Genomic DNA, 26,328 nt, shown 5'->3' on the forward strand with positions numbered 1-26,328 from the left:
GTAGTGGTGATGTGAGAAGGAGATGGGGTGAGTATTTTGAAGGTTTGTTGAAAGTGTTTGATGATAGAGTGGCAGATATAGGGTGTTTTGGTCGAGGTGGTGTGCAAAGTGAGAGGGTTAGGGAAAATGATTTGGTAAACAGAGAAGAGGTAGTAAAAGCTTTGCGGAAGATGAAAGCCGGCAAGGCAGCGGGTGTGGATGGTATTGCAGTGGAATTTATCAAAAAAGGGGTGACTGTATTGTTGACTGGTTGGTAAGGTTATTTAATGTATGTATGATTCATGGTGAGGTGCCTGAGGATTGGCGGAATGCTTGCATTGTGCCATTGTACAAAGGCAAAGGGGACAAAGGTGAGTGCTCAAATTACAGAGGAATAAGTTTGTTGAGTATTCCTGGGAAATTATATGGGAGGGTATTGATTGAGAGGGTGAAGGCATGTACAGAGCATCAGATTGGGGAAGAGCAGTGTGGTTTCGGAAGTGGTAGAGGATGTGTGGATCAGGTGTTTGCTTTGAAGAATGTATGTGAGAAATGCTTGGAAAAGCAAATGGATTTGTATGTAGCATTTATGGATCTGGAGAAGGCATATGACAGAGTTGATGGAGATGCTCTGTGGAAGGTATTAAGAATATATGGTGTGGGAGGCAAGTTGTTAGAAGCAATGAAAAGTTTTTATCGAGGATGTAAGACATTGTGTACGTGTAGGAAGGGAGGAAAGTGATTGGTTCTCAGTGAATGTAAGTTTGCGGCAGGGGTGTGTGATGTCTCCATGGTTGTTTAATTTGTTTATGGATGGGATTGTTAGGGAGGTGAATGGAAGAGTTTTGGAAAGAGGGGCAAGTATGCAGTCTGTTGTGGATGAGAGAGCTTGGGAAGTGAGTCAGTTGTTGTTCGCTGATGATACAGCACTGGTGGCTGATTCATGTGAGAAACTGCAGAATCTGGTGACTGAATTGGAAAGTGTGTGAAAGAAGAAAGTTGAGAGTAAATGTGAATAAGGGTAAGGTTATTAGGTACAGTAGGGTTGAGGGTCAAGTCAAGTGGGAGGTAAGTTTGAATGGAGAAAAACTGGAGGAAGTGAAGTTTTTAGATATCTGGGAGTGGATTTGCCAGTGGATGGAACCATGGAAGTGGAAGTGAATCATAGGGTGGGGGAGGGGGCGAAAGTTCTGGGAGCGTTAAAAAATGTGTGGAAGTCGAGAACATTATCTCGGAAAGCAAAAATGGGTATGTTTGAAGGAATAGTGGTTCCAACAATGTTATATGGTTGCGAGGTGTGGGCTATGGATAGAGTTGTGCGGAGGAGGGTGGATTTGCTGGAGAGATGTTTGAGGACAATGTGTGGTGTGAGGTGGTTTTTTTCAAGTAAGTAATGAAAGGGTAAGAGAGATGTGTGGTAATAAAAAGAGTGTGGTTGAGAGAGTAGAAGAGGGTGTTTTAAAATGGTTTGGTCACATTGAGAGAATGAGTGCGGAAAGATTGACCAAGAGGATATATGTGTCAGAGGTGGAGGGAACAAGGAGAAATGGAAGACCAAATAGGAGGTGGAAAGATGGAGTGAAAAAGATTTTGAGTGTTTGGGGCCTGAACATGCAGGAGGGTGAAAGGTGTGCAAGGAATAGAGTGAATTGGAACGATGTGGTATACCGGGGTCGACGTGCTGTCAATGGATTGAACCAGGGCATGTAAAGCGTCTGGGTAAACCATGGAAAGTTCTGTGGGGCCTGGATGTGGAAAGGGCGCTGTGGTTTTGGTGCGTTATACATGACAACTAGAGACTGAGTGTGAACGAATGTGGCCTTTGTTGTCTTTTCTTAGTGATACCTCGCCCACATGCAGGGGGAGGGCGTTGTTATTTCATGTGTGGTGGGGTGGCAATGGGAATGAGTAAAGGCAGACAGTATGAATTATGTACATGTGTATGTATGTATATGTCTTTGTGTGTATATATATGTATACGTTGAGATGTATAGGTATGTATATGTGCGTGTGCGGATGTGTATGCATATACATATGTATGTGGATGTGTGGGGTGGGCCATTCTTTCATCTCTTTCCTTGCGCTACCTTGCTGATGCGGGAGACAGCGATAAAGTATAATAAATAAATATAAAATATATATTTTATTTTATTTATTATACTTTGTCGTTGTCTCCCATGTTAGGGAGGTAGCGCAAGAAAACAGATGAAAGAATGGCTCAACCCACCCACATACACATGTATATTCATATACGTCCACACACGCACATATACATACCTATACATCTCAACGTATACATATATATACACACACAGACATATACATATATACACATGTACATAATTCATACTGTCTGCCCTTATTCTTTCACGTCGCCACCCCGCCACACATAAAATGACAACCCACTCTCCCCGCATGTGCACGAGGTAGTGCTTGGAAAAGACATCAAAGGCCACATTCGTTCATACACTCAGTCTTTTTATTACCACACATCTCTCTTACCTTTCATTACTTACTTGATCAAACTACCTCACACCACATATTGTCCTCAGACATCTCCGTTCCAACACATCCACCCTCCTCCACACAACTCTATCTATAGCCCAAGCCTCACAACCATATAAAATTGTCGGAACCACTATTCCTTCAAACATACCCAGTTTTGCTTTCCAAGATAACTTTCTTGTCTTCCACACATTTTTCAACGCTCCCAGAACTTTCGCCCCCTCCCCCAACCTATGACTCACTTCTGCTTCCATGGTTCCATCCACTGCCAAATCCACTCCCAGATATCTAAAACACTTCACTTCTTCCAGTTTTTCTCCATTCAAACGTACCTCACAATTCACTTGTCCCTCAATCCTACTGTATCTAATAACCTTGCTCTTATTCACATTTACTCTCAACTTTCTTCTTTCACACACTTTACCAAACTCAGTCTCCAGTTTCTGCAGTTTCTCACCTGAATCAGCCACCAGCGCCGTATCATCAGCAAGCAACAACTGACTCAATTCCCAAGCTCTCTCATCCACAACAGACTGCATACTTGCCCCTCTCTCCAAAACTCTTACATTCACCTCCCTAACAACCCCATCTATAAACAAATTAAACAACCATGGAGACATCACACACCCCTGCCACAAACCGACACTCACAGAGACCCAATCACTTTCCTGTTTCCTACTCGTACACATGCCTTACATCCTCGATAAAAACTTTTCACTGCTTCTAACAACTTGCCTCCCACACCATATATTCTTAATACCTTCCACAGAGCATCTCTTTCAACTCTATCATATGCCTTCTCCAGATCCATAAATGCTACATACAAATCCATTTGCTTTTCTAAGTATTTCTCACGTACATTCTTCAAAGCAAACACCTGATCCACACATCCTCTACCACTTCTGAAACCACACTACTCTTCCCCAATCTGATGCTCTGTACATGCCTTCACCCTCTCAATCAATACCCTCCCATATGATTTCCCAGGAATACTCAACAAACTTATACCTCTGTAATTTGAGCACTCACTTTTATCGCCTTTGCCTTTTTACAATGGCACTATGCAAGCATTCCGCCAATCCTCAGGCACCTCACCATGAGTCATACATACATTAAATAACGTTACCAACCAGTCAACAATACAGTCACCCCCTTTTTTAATAAATTCCACTGCAATACCATCCAAACCCACTGCCTTGCCGGCTTTCATCTTCCGCAAAGCTTTTACTACCTCTTCTTTGTTTACCAAATTATTCTCTCTAAACCTTTCACTTTGAACACCACCTCGACCAAAACACCCTATATCTGCCACTCTATCATCAAACACATTCAACAAACCTTCAAAATACTCACTCCATCTCCTTCTCACATCACTACTACTTGTTATCACCTCCCCATTAGCCCCCTTCACTGATGTCCCATTTGTTCCCTTGTCTTACACAGTTTATTTACCTCCTTCCAAAACATCTTTTTATTCTCCCTAAAGTTTAATGATACTCTCTCACCCCAACTCTCATTTGCCCTCTTTTTCACTTCTTGCACCTTTCTTTTGACCTCCTGCCTCTTTCTTTTATACATCTCCCAGTCATTTGCAGTTTTTCCCTGCAAAAATCATCCAAAGGCCTCTCTCTTTTCTTTCACTAATGATAATAATAATGATAATAATAATAATATATGTATATTTTTTCATTCTATTTGCCATTTCCTGTGTTAGCGAGGTAGCATTATGAGCAGAGGACTGAACCTTTGAGGGAATATCCTCACTTGGCCCCCTTCTCTGTTCCTTCTTTTGATAAATTAAAAATGACGGGGAGGATTTCCAGCCCCCTGCTCCCTTCCCTTTTAGTCGCCTTCTACAACATGCTGGGAATACGTGGGAAGTATTCTTTCTCCCCCTATACTCTTTCGCTGTCTCCCACGTTAGCGAGGTAGTGTAAGGAAATAGACGAAAGAATGGCCCAACCCACCCACATACACATGTATATACATACACGTCCACACACGCACATATACATACCTATACATCTCAACAAATACATATATATACACACACAGACATATACATATATTCACATGGAAGTGGAAGTGAATCATAGGGTGGGGGAGGGGGCGAAAATTCTGGGAGCCTTGAAGAATGTTTGGAAGTCGAAAACATTATCTCGGAAAGCAAAAATGGGTATGTTTGAAGGAATAGTGGTTCCAACAATGTTGTATGGTTGCAAGGCATGGGCTATGGATAGAGTTGTGCGCAGGAGGGTGGATGTGCTGGAAATGAGATGTTTTGAGGACAATATGTGGTGTGAGGTGGTTTGATCGAGTAAGTAATGTAAGGGTGAGAGAGATGTGTGGAAATAAAAAGAGTGTGGTTGAGAGAGCAGAAGAGGGTGTTTTGAAATGGTTTTGTCACATGGAGAGGGTGAGTGGGGAAAGATTGACTGAGAGGATATATGTGTCAGAGGTGGAGGGAACAAGGAGAAGTGGGAGACCAAATTGGAGGTTGAAAGATGGAGTGAAAAAGATTTTGAGTGATCGGGGCCTGAACATGCAGGAGGGTGAAAGGCATGCAAGGAATAGAGTGAATTGGAACGATGTGGTATACCGGGGTTGACATGCTGTCACTGGATTGAACCAGGGCATGTGAAGCGTCTGGGGTAAACCATGCAAAGTGTGTGGGGCCTGGATGTGGAAAGGGAGCTGTGGTTTCGGTGCATTATTACATGACAGCTAGAGACTGATTGTGAACGAATGGGGCCTTTGGTGTTTTTCCTAGCGCTACCTCGCACACATGAGGGGGGAGGGGGTTGTTATTCCATGTGTGGCGAGGTGGCGATGGGAACAAATAAAGGCAGACAGTATGAATTATGTACATGTGTATATATGTATATGTCTGTGTGTGTATATATATGTGTACATTGAGATGTATAGGTATGTATATTGTGCGTGTGTGGACATGTATGTATATACATGTGTATGTGGGCGGGTTGGGCCATTCTTTTGTCTGTTTCCTTGCGCTACCTCGCTAACGCGGGAGACAGCGACACAGCAAAATTATGATAAAAAATAAACATAATTCATACTGTCTGACCTTATTCATTCCCATCGCCACCCCGCCACACATGAAATGACAACCCCCTCCCCCCGCATATGCATGAGGTAGCGCTAGGAAAAGACAACAAAGGCCACATTCGTTCACACTCAATCTCTAGCTGTCATGTATAATGCACCGAAACCACAGCTCCCTTTCCACATCCAGGCCCCACAAAACTTTCCATGGTTTACCCCAGATGCTTCACATGCCCTGGTTCAATCCATTGACAGCACATCGACCCCGGTATACCACATCGTTCCAATTCACTCTATTCCTTGCACACCTTTCACCCTCCTGCATGTTCAGGCCCCAATCACTCAGAATCTTTTTCACTCCATCTGTCCACTTCCAATTTGGTCTCCCACTTCTCTCGTTCCCTCCACCTCTGGCACATATATCCTCTTGGTCAATCTTTCCTTACTCATTCTCTCCATATGACTAAGCCATTTCAAAAGCACCCTCTTCTGCTCTCTCAACTACAATCTTTTTATTACCACACATCTCTCTTACCCTTTCATTACTTACTCGATCAAACCACCTCACACCACATATTGTCCTCAAACATCTCATTTTCAGCACATCCACCCTCCTCCGCACAACTCTATCTATAGCCCACACTTCACAACCATATAACATTGTTGGAACCACTATTCCTTCAAACATACCCATTTTTGCTTTCCAAGATAACGTTCTTGACTTCCACACATTTTTCAATGCTCCCAGAACTTTTGCCCCCTCCCTTACCCTATAATTCACTTCTGCTTCTCACCATGTTCTCACCATGAGCCATACATACATTGAATATCCTCACCAACCAGTCAACAACACAGTCACCCCCTTATTTTAATAAATTCCTCCGCAATACCATCCAAACCTGCCGCCTTGCCGGCTTCCACCCTCTACAAAACCATCGCTACCTTTTCTCTGTCCACCAGACCACTCCCAGACCCCCTCACCTTGCACACCACCTTGACCAAAACACCCTATATCCACATCTCCATCATCTAACACACTCAACAAGCCTTCAAAATACTCACTCCATCTCCCTCTCACACCACCACATATTCATATATATTCGCCATTTCCCAGTTAGTAAGGTAGCATGAAGAATGGAGGACTGAGCCTTGATGGGAAAATCCTCACTTGGCCCCCTTCTCTGTTCCTTCTTTAGGAAAAGTTAACAGTAAAGCTTATCTTTATGTACTTCCATGTGCCTACTTTACCATATATTGGTGCATATTTATTGATTTGAATATCTTTGCTCTTATTGTGGACAATACTTGCACACATTTACTTCCATTGTTTTTGTAATTTCTGCCATTTTCATTAACCCACACTGTAAGAGTGACAGTTTTGTAGTTTCAGAGTATGGCATTACTATCACAGATCACTGCAGGCATGAGATGCAGAGTATAGCATTACTATAATAGATCACCTCAGGCAGATGCTTAACCTGTGCTTTATCCTCAGCTATGACAGTTAGCAGAGTAGTATCATGGTATAAAAATAATATTGATCAAAGCCAATAACCTGTATACATTTTGGAATGCATCTCATAAGTACTATGAATCTGCAGACTGCTACGCAGAATGGTGGCTTAACTGTCACCTCAGGGTCAGGTGTTCCACCGATATTCAATACAGCAGCAGATGGCACACCCCTTGGTCCCAGTGGTCAGCCACTTCCTGCTCCAATTCAGCCTCCTCCTGGTTCTGTCACGAAGCTAGCACCAAATGCTACACTTATTGACTTGAACAAGATAAAGAAGGATCATGATGGAGACAAACCATTTAGAATTGAACAGGTTACTGTTCTTATTGATGAAAGTGATTCTGTAAAGGTAAGGATAACTTAATTTCTTTTTTTTTTTTTTTTTTGCCTGCTTAGCATCAGTATGATATTCTTCCATATATCATCCATTCATCTAGACTAATGAAAATATTTCAGTTGTACATTTGTTTCCCAGCATTTAAGGAATTGATTGACATGAGACCCATTACTCAGTTTTGGATTTTGCCTAAATTGTACACTATATAAAGAGGTTTAATATGAAAATTAAACTGACCCATTACTTGAAAAAAGTTTCACCTTTAGCCATGTAACTTAATACAGATTATGTATAATAGATATGAAATATATTATTCTTTCTTTCATACTATTTGCCATTTCCCGTGATAGCGAGGTAGCGTTAAGAACAGCGGACTGGGCCTTTGAGGGAATATCCTCACCTGGCCCCCTTCTCTGTTCCTTCTTTTGGAAAAAAAAGATATATTATTATTATTATTATTATTATTATTATTATTATTATTATTATTATTATTTTTTTCTTTCTTTCATACTATTCGCCATTTCCCGCGTTAGCGAGGTAGCGTTAAGAACAGAGGACTGGGCCTTTGAGGGAATGTCCTCATCTGGCCCCCTTCTCTGTTCCTTCTTTGGGAAAAAAAACAAAAACAAGGGGGAGGATTTCCAGCCCCCCGCTCCCTTCCCTTTTAGTCACCTTCTACAACACGCAGGGAATACGTGGGAAGTATTCTTTCTCCCCTATCCCCAGGGATATTATTATTATTATTATTATTATTATTATACTTTGTTGCTGTCCTGTCTCCCACAGTAGCAAGGTAGCGCAAGGAAACAGACGAAAGAATGCCCCCCCCCTCATACACATGTATATACAGTAATGCCCACACACGCACATATTAATACCTATACATCTCAACGTATACACAGACATATTCATATATTCACATTTACATATTCATTACCAACAATCTGAAGTACACTAAACAGTGTCAGGCACCATGTAAAAAAGGCAACCAAATGTTAGGTTTCATAGCCAGAAACATAGGTTACAAGACTCCAGAAACAATTCTCACACTTTATAATTCTCTAGTAAGACCATACCTTGAATATGCAGTCCAGTTTTGGTCCTCAAATTATAAGAAGATGAGAACAGATTAGAGCAATTACAAAGACCTGACAAAATTGATCCCATCCCTTAGAAATCTGGCATAAGAACAGAGGCTAAAACGAATGGCTCTCTTCTCCCTTAAGAAATGTAGACCACAGCAACTTAACCTGAGTTCAAAATTCTGAACAAGTTCAACAGCGTAAATCAAGAAAATTTTTTTGAAATACAAGAAAATATGGTTGCCAGGACAAGTGGAATAAAACTCAAAGTTAAAAGATGTAATATGAACATGGGAAGAAGCTTCTTTTCCTGTAGGTGTTGAGCACTGGAATAATTTACCATCAGATGTAGCAAATGCCAAGACTATAAATACCTTCAAAAGTCATTTAGACAAATATTTTATAAATTCAGGTGTGCTTTGAGAAAACCCCCAGAAATAAACTGTATGAACAACAGTGGTAATAGGGACAGTAGAAGGCTAACATGCAACTGTGGTAAGTCAGTGGTAGCTTAAAAAAAAATGCTGAGCAGAATTACATTTTCTTGTCAAGTCAAACTTTTTTTTTCCTGGACAACCCAGTCGTGGGTCAGTCAGGCCTCTGTTGTCTGTCCTTCTCATGTAAGTTCATGTGAATGTATCCATGTCCATACATGCCTGTCTTACATATACCATTCCATGCATTCTTTTCCATTTCTCTCCCTCCAGTACTCTTCCACTCTGTTTCTCCATGTTACATGGTCTTCCTCTCATACCCTCTTAATTGTACAGTCAAACACTCTCCTTGTGAACTTCCTGTTTTGCATTCTTTCTTCTTGCCCAAATCACCTCAAGACATTAGGTATCACCCACCCTATCACTTCACAATTCATTACCTTTGCATTCCTATAATACCAAAGCTCTCATACACCCCATCACTACTTTCCTCATTCTATTTAGTCATACCACATGCTCATCTCAAATAACTCATTTTCACTTACTTTCAAAGATCCTCATCTTTGCCATAACAGACACAAGTATTTCTTTCCACACACTCTTCAATGCACCTAGGATATTAGTACCTCTCCCTCACTTCATCTCCCATGATTCCATTGTTGTCAGGGCCACTTCCAGGTATCTAAAGTATCCCTCTTCATCCAAGTCCTCCCAGTTCAAGCTTATTCTCAAACCAGCTTGTCTCATTTTCCTGCTGCATCTCATTGCCTTACTTTTGTTCATATTCTCTCAATTTTTTTCTTATGCACTCTCCCAAACTCTTTCACCAGCTTCTGGAGTTCCTTTTCCAAATCTGCCACCAGAATCATGTCATTTGCAGACAGGAACCAATTCACCTCCCATGCACCTCGACCGCATTATGCCATAGACCTGCTCCTCACTCTATGACTCATACGCTCACCTCCCTCCACTTCATCTGTTAGCAGATTAAACAATCATGATGATAGCATCCTTTTCCCTTCCTACTTGCATTTATACTTTAGTATCTTGGTAAAAACTCCTTGCTTCATTTTCATCTCTCTCAACCCTATCAAATTTTTTCTCTATATCTGTAAGTGCGACAAACAATTCACTGTTATTTTCCAAGTACTTCTCACACAAAATTTTCCAAAGCAAATGCCTGATGCAGACATTCCATGCCTCTCCTTGAAGCCACATTGCTTTCCCCTAATCAAACATTCTGTGCATACCACCACCCTCACAGTAACCAGTCCCATGCAGCTTACCAGGGTATCTCAACAGACATATACCTTTGTAAGTCAAGCATTCATTGTTATCCCCTATTCCTTTATGTAAGGATACAAATTATACAATCAGTTCTCAGGCACTTCAGACACTGAAAAGCCTGATTAACTATACAATTAAAGGCACAGTTACCCCATATCTTTGAAATCATCTCCATTCCCATCCAATCCCACAGCTGTGCCATACATCTTACACAAGACTCTCTGCCTCCTTTCTTTTTACCAAACCATTTAACAAAACTCTTACTCTACATGCCACCTGTTCCAAACATACCATCTCTTTTTCACCTCTGCTTGCTACCACTTTCCCATCTAACCCTTTCACTTTTACTCATTTTTACTCATTTTCTCATTCTCCTCACTCTGTTCACCTCCCTCCATAATGTTTCCTTATGTTTCCTAAAGTTCATCGATACTTTATAACCCCACTTATTATTTTTCCTCTTATTTTTAACTATAGAACCTTTCTCTCAACTTCCTTTCACTTCCACTTGTACAAATCCTAGTCACACACAGTCAATCCCTACAGGGACTGTCCAAACCTTTTTTCTCTTTCACAAGTAATTTAACTTTCTCATCCCACCACTTACTACCCTTTGTCATTCCCATTGTTTCCTTTACTCTCACCACATGCCATTCTTCATCAGTCTTTCTTGGTGACTCTGCACACAGGCCTCTTTTGCAGGCTCATTATCTTTCACCACTGCTTTCAGACATACCATTTCATCTTTTCTTAAAAAGTCAACAGACTTTCCCTCTCACCTCCACAGGAAAATGCTCAGACATTCCCCTTGCTGCCCTTCTCAGCACACTCATATCCAACAGCCTTTCACCTTAATGTCTTTCACTTGTTACATGGTCCAGTAATGCCTGTTGATCCCCTACCTAACTTACCCAAATATACTTATGTATGCTTTATTTTTTTTAACCAAGTATTCCTATTTACCAATCCCTTTTCATGACATTTCAATAAACTGTTCCCCACATTCATATACACAGGGTATTTTGTTTCCCCCACTTACATCCTCAACTTCCACAGTCCCATATATCAAAATTGCTTAAGCACTCTTTCAACTCCCCTCCAAAAGCACTCCTTTTTTTATTACTTCTTTTACTAGCAATCACCCACCACCTTGTGCTTTCCTTCCATCATAGCTCACTTCCTTACATCCTTTAACACAGTCCCACAGGTATTTCAGAAAACATCATTTATTAATCCATTTATGATAAATGAACATAATTCATATTTCATTATTTGGAGTGTTTACTATGTCAAGTGTAAGGTTTCTTTTGTGATCATTAATTCTCTCATCTGTTTTATTTAAGTAATTGAGTATTAAGCTGTATAATGAGCCTGACATAATTTTCTGATTCACAGGTTGTTGGTTATGGTCCACGAGATCCTGTAAACACATCACCAGTAGAGCGAGTCCCTGGTCGTTTAGGTAGACCAAGAAAGGTGCAGCCTCCTCCTCCACCTTCATGGGATGACGGAGGTGCTACTGATGGCCTGGAGGACATAGCTTCAGAACCATCCTATCATCAGTTCAGTGATCCATCACTTGGAAATGCCTTGGAGCAGATGAGACGGCTTCACATTGATTGTAATACTGCATTGGTTGATATGGATAAACATCAGATGGTTTATGTAAGTATAGATATATGCTTTTATAAGTTATGATTGATTTAATGTGGTACTCGTTAAGTGTTTAGTGCCTTTGCTGAGCTATGCTTATAAATATTGATAGTTTTGCATTGATATTTGACAGTGTATTAGAATTCTAAGGGAAATTATAGTACTGAAATACACTAGAAATATAGAGCAAAAGAAAAAGTAACACTTTTTTCCTAAAATCCATGAGGATCTGGTATTATTCCAAAAATCTGCTGATTGTTAGTATTTCTACCTTTACAATTACTGTTCTCTTTTAGAAAATTAAAATACAAGGAGGGGAGGGTTTCTTTCTCCCCTATCCCTAGGGATATGTACGTGTGTATATATGTATATGTATGTATACATTGAAATGTATAGGTATGTATATGTGCATGTGTGGGCGTTTATGTATATACGTGTGTATGTGGTTCGGCTGGATCATTTTTTCGTCTGTTTCCTTGCGATACCACACTAATACGGGAGACGGTGACTAAGTATAATTAATGAAAATAAATACAATTACTGTTCATAGGTATGTAGTGAAGTGACACTTGTGTTTGTGGAATTTGTTTTACACCATGGTCTGGGCATTGCCCAGGCATCCACACATCACTGCAGTCCATTTTTGGCATTGTTTTGAATTGCTAAATTTTGTCAATTACATGAAGAAAATGACAGTACAAGAACTGTTTGAGAAGGTATCACAGTTTTGTGCAAGTTGTCTAAAGGTCCCAAGACTAAGCTGAGTTTTGGTGATCCTTTAAGCACATCCAAACCTACTCTTATGTTGGATGGAATGTGCAGTGTGCCTCCTGTCTCCCTGAGGCATTAGCCTCATTATAGCAAGATGTCTTTCATGGTTACTTACAGTTAAGCTTCAACTGGGCCAAATACAACCTAAAGCATGTCAACTTCTGTGTAGTCGGTAATTGTTTCCACAGTCTTCATTGTACATTACTGAATCAGAAACAACAGAGAATTCTTGGTGAGTGCTGGAAATAATCAGTCATGATATTTTGCATAACTTACATTTTTTCATACTTGTTCACCATTTCCTGGAGTTATGAGATAGCACCAGATCAAAGCTGAAGATCATTAATGCAAAATTATGTAATATGATTTGAATAGTTGTTGTTGTTGTTGTTGAAAGGCCTGTGTTTTTTTCTTTCTTTCCTTCTTTCTTTTTCCTTTTTCTTGTTACTGATCATGGTGAAATTAACTTAGAGTTCTGTAGTACATAGGAAGCTATTGGTGATGTCAAAATAGGGGTATGAAATAGGATATTAAAGCAGTTTGTACCAAAATGCCAGCCATTTTATGACCAACACATGTCAGGATTGTTCTTGTTATTATAATGGATAAAGTGAATGATACCTAAAACAGCTGTTTCCTCTTCAGGCACATCGTGCTGTCCTAGTTGCCCGTAGTCCTTACTTCTACCGACAGATGTACCTGCGTAGAAAGAAACTTAAGTATTTGTACCAGTTTTGTCGCTTCACTCTCCCAATTGATGTCAATTTTGATGTTGTGGATGCTGTTGTATCATTTATGTATACAGGTAAGTCTATATTATGCCCTTTTAATGATTCTAATTTTGAGCAGAAGATACAGACACTCCTTGCAAGGCCTATCTTGGGTGGTTAAATTTTCCTGTCACACATTATTGGTATGTATGTTATAGTTGTACCAGGCTCCACCACCACAAACAACCACATGCCAAAAATTAACATTTAACATGCATTTTAAACAAACTCTTTCAGGTCTTTCAGTTGATAATACCAAGTGACATACCAAAATTTACTTGATACTTTATTTCCCACTTATTTTTTCTGCACACATAAAGATTATCATAAGCATTTTATCTAGACATACTGTCACTCTCATGAATAAATCATGTACTAAGTGCAGCTGGTGTATTCCAGCAACCAAGCCATGTTATTACTTTCTTTACACATATGCTTTCCAACCTACTGACTTTTACCCATCCATTTATTAGTCTGTGGTGTTTTCACTTTTTGAACTTTGCTTCTGGCCATCTAAGATGTCTGATTTGTATCCTTTTCTTTTGATTGTGTTTTATATTATTTATTTATTCATTTTGCTTTGTCGCTGTCTCCCGCGTTTGCGAGGTAGCGCAAGGAAACAGACAAAAGAATGGCCCAACCCACCCCCATACACATGTATATACAGACACGTCCACACACGCAAATATACATACCTATACATCTCAATGTACACATATGTATACACACACAGACATATACATATATAAACATGTACATAATTCATACTGTCTGCCTTTATTTATTCCCATCGCCACCTCGCTACACATGGAATAACATCCCCCTCCCCCCTCATGTGTGTGAGGTAGTGCTAGGAAAAGACAACAAAGGCCACATTCGTTCACACTCAGTCTCTAGCTGTCATGTAATAATGCCTGAAACCACAGCTCCCTTTCCACATCCAGGCCCCACAGAACTTTCCATGGTTTACCCCAGACGCTTCACATGCCCTGATTCAATCCATTGTCAGCACGTCGACCCCAGTATACCACATCGTTCCAATTCACTCTATTCCTTGCACGCCTTTCACCCTCCTGCATGTTCAGGCCCCAATCACTCAAAATCTTTTTCACTCCATCTTTCCACCTCCAATTGGGTCTCCCACTTCTCCTTGTTCCCTCCACCTCCGACACATACATCCTCTTGGTCAATCTTTCCTCACCCATTCTCTCCATGTGCCCAAACCATTTCAAAACACCCTCTTCTGCTCTCTCAACCACGCTCTTTTTATTTCCACACATCTCTCTTACCCTTACATTACTTACTCGTTCAAACCACCTCACACCACATATTGTCCTCAAACATCTCATTTCCAGCACATCCATCCTCCTGCGCACAACTCTATCCATAGCCCACGCCTCGCACCCATACAACATTGTTGGAACCACTATTCCTTCAAACATACCCATTTTTGCTTTCCGAGATAATGTTCTCGACTTCCAAACATTCTTCAAGGCTCCCAGGATTTTCGCTACCTCCCCCACCTTATGATTCACTTCCGCTTTCATGGTTCCATCTGCTGCCAGATCCACTCCCAGATATCTAAAACACTTTACTTCCCCCAGTTTTTCTCCAAATTTACCTCCCAGTTGACTTGACCCTCAACCCTACTGTACCTAATAACCTTGCTCTTATTCACATTTACTCTTAACTTTCTTCTTTCACACACTTTACCAAACTCAGTCACCAGCTTCTGCAGTTTCTCACATGAATCAGCCAACAGCGCTGTATCATCAGTGAACAACAACTGACTCACTTCCCAAGCTCTCTCATCCACAACAGACTGCATACTTGCCCCTCTCTCCAAAACTCTTGCATTCACCTCCCTAACAACCCCATCCATGAACAAATTAAACAACCATGGAGACATCACACACCCCTGCCGCAAACCTACATTCACTGAGAAGCAATCACTTTCCTCTCTTCCTACACGTACACATGCCTTACATCCTCGATAAAAACTTTTCACTGCTTCTAACAACTTGCCTCCCTCACCATATATTCTTAGTACCTTCCACAGAGCATCTCTATCAACTCTAGCATGTGCCTTCTCCAGATCCATAAATGCTACATACAAATCCATTTGCTTTTCTAAGTATTTCTCACTTACATTCTTCAAAGCAAACACCTGATCCACACATCCTCTACCACTTCTGAAACCACACTGCTCTTCCCCAATCTGATGCTCTGTACATGCCTTCACCCTCTTAATCAATACCCTCCCATATAATTTACCAGGAATACTCAACAAACTTATACCTCTGTAATTGTGTTTTATGGTATGAATTATACATTTTTATACCTAATTCCTTAGCTCAAGAACAATGAACAACAACCTCATCTACATCCATCCTCTTTCTAACATCATGGATGACGTACTAAAACCAGAGCCTACTGTCCACAGCCAAGCTCCACAAATGATTCTGTGGTTTTCTTTGACCACTTTATGTTCCCAGGTTCAGCCAATTGACAATTTCATGTTCCCAGCCTATTTACAGCACATCACCCCCATGTACCATATCAGTCCAATTCATTTTGTCCCAGGTTTAGGTTGAGATATCCTAAAGCTCATCCAAATGCAGGATAAAGATAGTGGGACAGAGTGAAAGGAGCCCTTTTTGTGACTGCTCTCATGCAGAACAAAAAGTTTTTCAACATGTGAATGAGATGTGGGGATTGACAAAGTAACAAGCTTATTCCCAGATCATATTCTAGTTATCAAGGAGGCCCATGACTCACTGATCAATATCAAAATTGAGATGTTCTTAAGAGAATTTACAGTATGTATTAGACTGAAAGGAGAGTATGAAGTACAAATCTGATCACCTAAGATGAGGGAACATGCTGAAATGCTGGAAAAGATCCATAAGCAAGCAACAATGACTGTAATAGGATTAAGGAAGCTGATGTGAGAGGAAAAGGGGAGGTGTGATAATGTGCAGGTTTCTTAATACATTTATTGAGGTAAATATGGAACAGTTCTGTAGAATTAGAAATACCTGTTTGATAAAAAGGCATTACATAGAACTACTTAAAAAGCATTTTTTTTTCAAAAAATGCTTCTGTAGTAAGAAAGTTGTTGATGCATGGATTAAGGTAAGAGATGAAACTAAATGCTGATCTTATCAAGAAGCTCAAAAGATTGAATGATACTAAACAAAGTTTAAGAGATTGGGCCATATGAGTGTAAAAAATTTTTACACATTTTACACAAGAAGGTAATCACGCATACACTTGCCTGTCGCCAGAGTTCCACCTTGAGAGAATAGACCAACAGTTTGCAAGCAAATATACAAATGCATTGAGGCTCATGGATAAGGGAATATGGAATACACTGTTCACATCCTACATAAGGCCAAAGCTAGGATATGTTTCTCAGGTTTGGTCACTGCGCCTAAAGAAGCACAGTGAGCTAACAGGAGGAGAGCAACAATGATGATTTCAGAATTAAGAGATCTGAGTCATGGGGAAAGGCTGGAGGCCTTAGATTTGCCCACCCTGGAAGAGAGAAGAATGATGGGTGACCTGACTGTAACCTTTAGATTTTTAACACAGATTGATGAAGACAGTTAATAGTTCTTTGAGAGATGTGTGGATTGAACATCCAGAGGTCATGACATGAAATTAATCGAGAAAGATGTAAAAAAAAGATTTGAAAATGTACCTTTATTGTATAAGAATAGTTGATGAATGGAACAAAATGAACAAAGACATGGTAACTGCAGACAGCATACAAAAATGTATAAAGCTGTATGATAGTACTCCCTCCCCAAACAGTACAAAGAGGTAATTACTTACACTTATGGCTTTGGCTTCCAATAGTTGAGTCGATAAAACCCTATCCAGTATCTCAGGCCCAACCCAGACCATAGGGGCAGAAGACACCAGAAGACTGCTTCAGGTATACCTATTTTCATTTTCAACTAAAAATATGAAAAACATGGGATGACTAAAATCTTTTACTGCTTTACAGTAAGTATATGAGGATGCTTTTTTGCCCCTGTTGCAGGAAGCACAGGTGGAAGATCACTAATTGTATGTTAGCAGTCATTGTGAACATGATGATCCTTTGTCTCTTTTGTCTGATAACAGTCAACTGTTCATGTGAGGTATTACTGATGGTAAAAGAGTCTGTGATCTGTAATGAATGATGTACAAGATGTAGTGAAAACTTTTGCATTTATTTCTTTCCAAAGAAGTGCAGAGGGGCTTTCGATTACATGTCTTCAGCTCACTGTAAGGCTCAAAAGCTTATCTTATACAAAATTCGAATTTTTTTGTTAAATTAGGATTAGAAACCTATAACTCTCTAGCTTGAAGCTTTTAACTCTAATAATTCCTCTTTTAAAGTAAATGAATTAACTGTATTGAGTATGGTTGTTCAAAAAGTGAAATAAGAAATATTGTAAAAATGTCATCAGTATATTAATACAAGATTTATATGAACAGGTTCAATGAGTACCCTTTGGGGCAAGGGCACTGCTTCCATCAGGAAAGTTCTCACACTATTTGAAATGAAAGAAGCTCTGGAACTTTATGATCAGGAGGTGGCTGGAAGAGAGGTGAGGCAGTCCATTGAAAATTAATTTACAAGATGTACTTTTAGAATTTCAGTGAGACAGGGCACAGAATGTGTTACTCTTTAGATTTATATCTAACAGTTATTCTTCATTTTTCAAGCGTACTTCTCATTTCCTTTCACCTTTCATGTACATCTCATGAACTATTAGGCCACTGTAGACAAAGAACACATGACTAGCCATGCCACTGTCACACTTTATGCAATAAGAATTGTTATGTCTTGGGGGTGGTATGAGAAGTTAGCTTGAAAGTGCTGCAATCATGAGCAGAGTCATAACCTCACCATGCAATTATCTGTAACTTTACACCATTTAGCCCCATCTCATTTGGCTAATCCAGTTTCTACAAAGTTATTGGTCAGAAGAGGCATGGTACTGTGTGCTGTGATTAAATTTACTTTTCATCATGTTTGACAACTCCATGAGTTATTATATGATTATATATATTTTGACATCAAGATACTGTTGCAATTCTCTATATTTTCTTATTTATAATTTAATTATATGGTTAGATAAGTCCACTTAGATGTGGTATAAACATTACACCCACCACTTTTATTGATTAGTGAACTCACTGTTCTTTGAGGTTTTAATGAAGAGCAATGAGAGATGGTTGGTAGGAAGTTATAGATTACCAGTTTTTCTTTGTATTTATGTATTAACATGGATGTAGAATGTGTGTATGATTTTTTTTTCCTAATAGTTTATTAAATTTGATACATGGATACATTTTTCTCTCCCCATGGTCTATCTTACAAGCATGAGAGATTCCATGGGAATACTTAAGTCAGGATTCAGCCTTCACTTTCCTAATCTGGTGAACAGGTACCAGGTCTCTTTCACCCTTTGCAAATGAGCACAGTATTTCCAACCAATTGGGTCAGCCATTCAACTGCCACCAGGCTAACATCATTGACCTGACCCTGAGCGACTACCAGGAGGTCATTTTTCTCTCGGATTCATACACACATTAGGACATGTGCATCGTGGCCCTTCACTGCAGTTAGCAGCCAGCCTTTAAGATCAGTGTCCTTTTTCTTGCATTTGATTATTTACTTAGTTTTTGGATGATAAAACACCTGTCCCAGCCAACCCATACAGCCATCAAACAGCCATCAAAAGTACCTGCAAACTACAGAAAAACAGACTGGCCAACCTTCACACAGTACATGGAAACAAAGCATCAACCTAACACTCATTGATCTCAACTTCACCCAAATTCACAATAATCCCATTTTTCCAAAGAGATAACCTACTTGAATTAAGTTATGCAATTTATATATGTTGAGCTCCATACATGTATTCATCATGCAGGTCTGTGTACATAAACAAAAATAGGAGTAAAAAGAGTTTCTTATAATATTTTGCATATGATTCTTAGAATCACTTGTTGTAGGTTGAGGAGAAGGAGCCACGTCGTACTAGAAAACGTGTTAAACGTGAGCATGGCGAAGACAATCTAGAGAGCTTAGTTATGCCACTCTTGTCTGATACTGGTGGACCAGCAGATGGAGGAGGTGGGGAAGATGGATTCAGGGGAGAAGAACGACGTAGAAGAAGAAGAGCTGGAACTGACCATGATGGTGGAGAAGATGCCCATGGTAAAATGAAGGTTGGTATTCATTGCTTATATGGAGTACATACTTTCTTTTCTCACTAATTTGTGTAATGTTTATCATAAGTATTAGTTTTCCAGATAAATGTTTTGAGCATGTGTTAATGCCAGATGGCACTCATCTAGGTGCTGTATTGTCTTTCATATTATGTAAGCAAAACTGGTTTTCTTGCTTGCTCATGTTTGCTTGTTTAACTGTCCATGGTAAAACTCGATATTTATCAAGTATATGCATCCTCAAATGAGCTGCTACTCATGAACTATCATTAGAAAGCCCACCAAAACCTTGCATTGTCTTGACCACTGATCAGTGACTGAGACTTGAACATTCTTCAGTATTTTATGCTTCTACCTTCATATTTGTAATGTGTCATTAGACAGTTGTTCAATTTCTCTATTTCGAGGAAGAATTAGCCATTGGGTAAGAGAGATGAGAAAACATCACAGAACCATCTCATGTTTGAAACCCACCTTTTAGCTCACAGTTCAGGCTCATTTAATATGGAGTCAGTGTTTGCCATTGTCTCACCTAAATGGAGAAATTTCATAACTAGCTTGGAGCTGGAGACACACACACACACACACACACGTCCATAGTATTTGTAAGCACAGGATAAGCTTTCACCTGGATATGAATTTACAGCAGAGAAGCTCACCAGTTCCTATAAAGCCTATGGTACAAGATAGAGAAAAGTGCTGAAAGGAATCCCAGGCATGGTTTAATGTACAGAAATTATGAGATATGAGAAACAATTTGTAAAGAGAGCCCTGTTTTTGAATGAAAGTGAAACACACTTTGCTAAATATGAGATCCAGACTGTATTAACTGACACCTTGATTTCTATAAATCATCCAAAAATAGTAACAAATAAAAGAATATATTACCTGAAATTAACAAACATGTTTGCAAAATGTAGCAGTAGTGAGAAGCTCTGCAACAAAAAAAAGAAAAAAATACGTGTGGGTGTGTGTGTGTGTGTGTGTAATCAATGGTCCTGTTTCAAAATTTTTGATCAGTTATGCTGGATTAATCATTTTTCTTTTGTGGTGAAACTTGGACACTCCTGTTTATTGTCATTCTTATAGCTTCCTCATTTTTTATTATTGCAAATTCTACTTATCTTTTATGTTATCATTTCAAAGAATGCATTTCAGTTATGTGCAACCTGCCAACCATCAGTCATAGATCATAATTTCCAAATTCTGTATAATGTATTCCATACCTTTTCTTTGCAGGTATCTGTTCAGAAAATTGTTGACAGTGCCTTAACACCTTTCCTGGGAAAGATTGAAGAGCTCTTTGACCCCAATGCTTCAACACTTCAGATTGCCAGAACATCACAGCATATAATAACACTGTGGCATGCAGATATCTTGCTTACCAAACTTTTTGATCAAAACGATCTGACTAAATTCTTTTCTGAAGTGATGAATGATGTTCTTGGAAAAAATAACCTGATGCATCAACAAGGAAGTGGGGACAGTGATGGAAGTGGATTCAATGTGGAAGTATTGGTTACTCATACTGGGAACCCTTTGATAGATGAGGCTTATAATAAAGCTTCTATAGGTGATTCAGTAGTACAGAAGGTAGAAACTATAACCGTGGGAGATATGCAAATAATCAATTATCACCAAATAGATCCACAACACATTTCAAAATATGTACATATGATAGCAATGTATCGTTATCGGATTCGGATGGGGAAAAAGGTGGTAGGAAGGACAGATGCAGGTAGTGGAGGTTCAGGAGCTGGGAGTAAGGATACACTAATGCCTCCATTACTTGAAGGAGATGTTTTACCCGATGATTCATCTACACCACAGGACCTTGATGATCTTGTAAATAGAATGGCAGGAGATGGAGATGAGCTGTTATCAGGCCCAGGAAGTGCCTTAACAAGAGCTTGTTTTCAACATGTGTGCACCGACTTGAAGCGGAGAGCAGTGTCTGACCTTGAGCTATATGTAAACCCATCATTCCATGAAGAGCTTATCATGCATATTATGGTTGATCAAGTAGAAGATCGAGGAATACTTCCTCTTAGTTTAGCAGTCTTCTTAGCCAAAGGTTGCAACTTCTGTCGTAAAAAAGAATGTAAAGGTGAAGATCTAACACTGCCAATTAGTCCTGACAATCCTGTTTGCCCTGATCGACAGTGTATTAAACGTAACCTCATATGTGAAATGTGTAATAAGCAGATGTCAAATTCAAAATCATTAGCAAGACACAAAAATAGCTTGCATGACATTCAAGTGGGAGATACAGCAGGGCTTTTTATCTGCAGTCATTGTGGTGAAACATTTAGTAAGAAATGGAAGCTCAATGTGCATGAAAGACAGCATGAGGATCGTAAGTTGGAAGTTGCATGTCAGATATGTGGCAAAGTCATGCGGGGTGCCATGGCACTCAAAAAGCATGTCAGTATGGTTCATGAGACCAGGCCGCAATTTCACTGTGACTTTTGTACGAAGAGTTTTAAGCGGAAAGAGACTTTGAATGTTCATCTTCGAATTCATACAGGAGAAAAGCCATTCCCATGCCCTCGTTGTGAGTATGCATCAGAAACCAAAGGCAACCTGAAGGCTCACATGTGGCGAAAACACAAGATACAGTTAGGAGGACCGGCAGAACAGCAGCAGCAAGCAGCAGAAGAGCAGGCCATAGCAGCCACCTTAGTTGCTCATGCTCACACCCTAGCTGATGGTTCTTTTATCATTGCCCCGGATGCTTCTGCTCCTGGCACTATAATAACATAAACATTGCAATTCCAAGACTTCCAGAAGGAGGAATTGATAATTCTGTGTAGGTTTGCAGATTGTAACCTCATCACAGCTTTTGAAATTCGCCAAGAAAGCGTGATCACACTGCAGTTCAAATGGTTCATAAAACCTTGTGATATATTTCTGTGATCAGTTTAATAGTTTCACTTAAATTTTTTATGAGGTCTTTTCTTCATTAACTATGATTTAAAATCATAGATATACTGTAGATTTTCCATAATATAGTACAGTATGACAAATTATTGGATACATGTAAAATGAATTTAATTATAGGTAATGTTAAGGTTTAAAATCCCATGCAGGGAACACTGATGATTACAATCATAATACCCTAAACTGTTTTACTAAGCAGTGAAAAGCCAGGAGTCATGACAGTCACAGCATCCAGATGGAAACAACATGACCTTTCTATAACTCAACAGGAAAGCAGTCTTTTTGGGCTGGTGAGAGGCATCTTTATATAGTGCTGTGATTGATATTCAGTGAGCCCAGTGAGAATCCCATCCAATCAGAATAGTTATGATTATTTGCTGGTCTTCTGTTGAAGAGAATTTCACAAAATCATGAAAGGTAATTCGTTTTGTGGAAAAGTCCTAATTGGTTTTAAGAATTAACAACCAAAAGTTTCATTAGAATATATAGAGAAGAATACAACATTAAGACATGATTAAATACTTTCTGTGAAATTACTTGCTTTTGGAGTTTGTTAGTGACAGAAAGGGGTAGAACTCTTTACTGGTGATTTTTGATGATTGTGTTTAGGATTGAACCCTACTATGTCACTTGGTTACTTAGTGAAGGTTGTTTGGAATATCTTGCCATTTGTTCTGCTAAAGGTACCAAACTGCATAGAAAATTAAATTATCCTCATTTCTTTGCATCACAAGTGTTACAGCATAACCATCACATCCAAGTAAAGCAACTGGATACACACAAACACTCCTTTTTAAGATAAAGTCTTTTGGGACTGATAAGTAATATAGTAGTTTAGGGTGTTGTAATCACAGTTGATAGCCAGTCTAATTTGTTACTTCACTTCCCATTTTAGGACATAGTTATTCATTGCCATTTCAGAAATATCTTCTGTTAATCTTGAATTCATACAGTGGTTGTGGACAGTGGGCTGTGGTTTTAGTGCACAGAATGTATGTGAGTTTATATGGCCTTTCTTTATCTGTTCTTGGCACTACCTTGCAAATGCAGGAAACAGTTATCATATATATATATATGGATAGGGGAGAAAGAATACTTCCCACGTATTCCCTGCGTGTCGTAGAAGGCGACTAAAAGGGGAGGGAGCGGGGGGCTGGAAATCCTCCCCTCTCTTTTTTTTTTTTTTTTTAATTTTCCAAAAGAAGGAACAGAGAATTCGGCCAGGTGAGGGTATTCCCTCAAAGGCCCAGTCCTCTGTTCTTAACGCTACCTCGCTAATGTGGGAAATGGCGAATAGTTTGAAAGAAAGAAAGATATATATATATATATATATATATATATATATATATATATATATATATATATATATATATATATATATATATATATATCAGATTGGGGAAGAGCAGTGTGGTTTCAGAAGTGGTAGAGGATGTGTGGATCAGGTGTTTGCTTTGAAGAATGTATGTGAGAAATACTTAGAAAAGCAAATGGATTTGTATGTAGCATTTATGGATCTGGAGAAGGCATATGATAGAGTTGATAGAGATGCTCTGTGGAAGGTATTAAGAATATATGGTGTGGGAGGCAAGTTGTTAGAAGCAGTGAAAAGTTTTTATCAAGGATGTAAGGCATGTGTATGTGTAGGAAGAGAGGAAAGTGATTGGTTCTCAGTGAATGTAGGTTTGCGGCAGGGGTGTGTGATGTCTCCATGGTTGTTTAATTTGTTTATGGATGGGGTTGTTAGGGAGGTGAATGCAAGAGTTTTGGAAAGAGGGGCAAGTATGAAGTCTGTTGGGGATGAGAGAGCTTGGGAAGTGAGTCAGTTGTTGTTCGCTGATGATACAGCGCTGGTGGCTGATTCATGTGAGAAACTGCAGAAGCTGGTGACTGAGTTTGGTAAAGTGTGTGGAAGAAGAAAGTTAAGAGTAAATGTGAATAAGAGCAAGGTTATTAGGTACAGTAGGGTTGAGGGTCAAGTCAATTGGGAGGTGAGTTTGAATGGAGAAAAACTGGAGGAAGTGAAGTGTTTTAGATATCTGGGAGTGGATCTGGCAGCGGATGGAACCATGGAAGTGGAAGTGGATCATAGGGTGGGGGAGGGGGCGAAAATTCTGGGGGCCTTGAAGAATGTGTGGAAGTCGAGAACATTATCTCGGAAAGCAAAAATGGGTATGTTTGAAGGAATAGTGGTTCCAACAATGTTGTATGGTTGCGAGGCGTGGGCTATGGATAGAGTTGTACGCAGGAGGATGGATGTGCTGGAAATGAGATGTTTGAGGACAATGTGTGGTGTGAAGTGGTTTGATCGAGTGAGTAACGTAAGGGTAAGAGAGATGTGTGGAAATAAAAAGAGCGTGGTTGAGAGACCAGAAGAGGGTGTTTTGAAGTGGTTTGGGCACATGGAGAGAATGAGTGAGGAAAGATTGACCAAGAGGATATATGTGTCGGAGGTGGAGGGAACGAGGAGAAGAGGGAGACCAAATTGGAGGTGGAAAGATGGAGTGAAAAAGATTTTGTGTGATCGGGGCCTGAACATGCAGGAGGGTGAAAGGAGGGCAAGAAATAGTGTGAATTGGAGCGATGTGGTATACCGGGGTTGACGTGCTGTCAGTGGATTGAATCAAGGCATGTGAAGCGTCTGGGGTAAACCATGGAAAGCTGTGTAGGTATGTATATTTGCGTGTGTGGACGTATGTATATACATGTGTATGGGGGGGGGTTGGGTCATTTCTTTCATCTGTTTCCTTGCGCTACCTCGCAAACACGGGAGACAGCGACAAAGTATAATAAAAAAAAATAAATATATATATATATATATATATATATATATATATATATATATATATATATATATATATTTTTTTTTTTTTTTGCTGTCTCCCGCGTCTGCGAGGTAGCGCAAAGAAACAGACAAAAGAAATGGCCCAACCCACCCCCATACACAATGTATATACATACACGTCCACACATGCAAATAGACATACCTATACATCTCAATGTACACATATATATACACACACAGACACATACATATATACCCATGCACACAATTCACACTGTCTGCCTTTATTCATTCCCATCGCCACCCCGCCACACATGGAATACCATCCCCCTCCCCCTCATGTGTGTGAGGTAGCACTAGGAAAAGACAACAAAGGCCCCATTCGTTCACACTCTGTCTCTAGCTGTCATGCAATAATGCCCGAAACCACAGCTCCCTTTCCACATCCAGGCCCCACACAACTTTCCATGGTTTACCCCAGACGCTTCACATGCCCTGATTCAATCCACTGACAGCACGTCAACCCCGGTATACCACATCGATCCAGTTCACTCTATTCCTTGCCCTCCTTTCACCCTCCTGCGTGTTCAGGCCCCGATCACACAAAATCTTTTTCACTCCATCTTTCCACCTCCAATTTGGTCTCCCACTTCTCCTCGTTCCCTCCACCTCCGACACATATATCCTCTTGGTCAGTCTTTCCTCGCTCATTCTCTCCATGTGCCCAAACCATTTCAAAACACCCTCTTCTGCTCTCTCAACCACGCTCTTTTTATTTCCACACATCTCTCTTACCCTTACATTACTTACTCGATCAAACCACCTCACACCACACATTGTCCTCAAACATCTCATTTCCAGCACATCCACCCTCCTGTGCACAACTCTATCCATAGCCTATGCCTCACAACCATACAACATTGTTGGAACCACTATTCCTTCAAACATACCCATTTTAGCTTTCCGAGATAATGT

The 26,328-nt window shown here is 39.8% G+C and overlaps 1 protein-coding gene across 1 annotated transcript in view; it reads left to right on the top strand.

Moving 5' to 3' along the window:
• The window catches only part of LOC139753493 (uncharacterized), a 39,882-nt gene extending 17,366 nt beyond the window's left edge, over window positions 1–22,516 (top strand). The window contains exons 5-10 of the mRNA XM_071670108.1: window positions 7,149–7,412; window positions 11,599–11,868; window positions 13,273–13,432; window positions 17,886–17,998; window positions 19,413–19,628; window positions 20,868–22,516. Of these exons, the coding sequence (XP_071526209.1) occupies window positions 7,149–7,412; window positions 11,599–11,868; window positions 13,273–13,432; window positions 17,886–17,998; window positions 19,413–19,628; window positions 20,868–22,391 (2,547 nt within the window). The 3' untranslated portion in view covers window positions 22,392–22,516. The remainder of the gene's footprint in view (window positions 1–7,148; window positions 7,413–11,598; window positions 11,869–13,272; window positions 13,433–17,885; window positions 17,999–19,412; window positions 19,629–20,867) is intronic.
• Window positions 22,517–26,328: the final 3,812 nt, after the last annotated feature.

Source organism: Panulirus ornatus, chromosome 2, assembly GCF_036320965.1.
Source record: "Panulirus ornatus isolate Po-2019 chromosome 2, ASM3632096v1, whole genome shotgun sequence".
Classification (NCBI taxonomy): domain Eukaryota; kingdom Metazoa; phylum Arthropoda; class Malacostraca; order Decapoda; family Palinuridae; genus Panulirus; species Panulirus ornatus.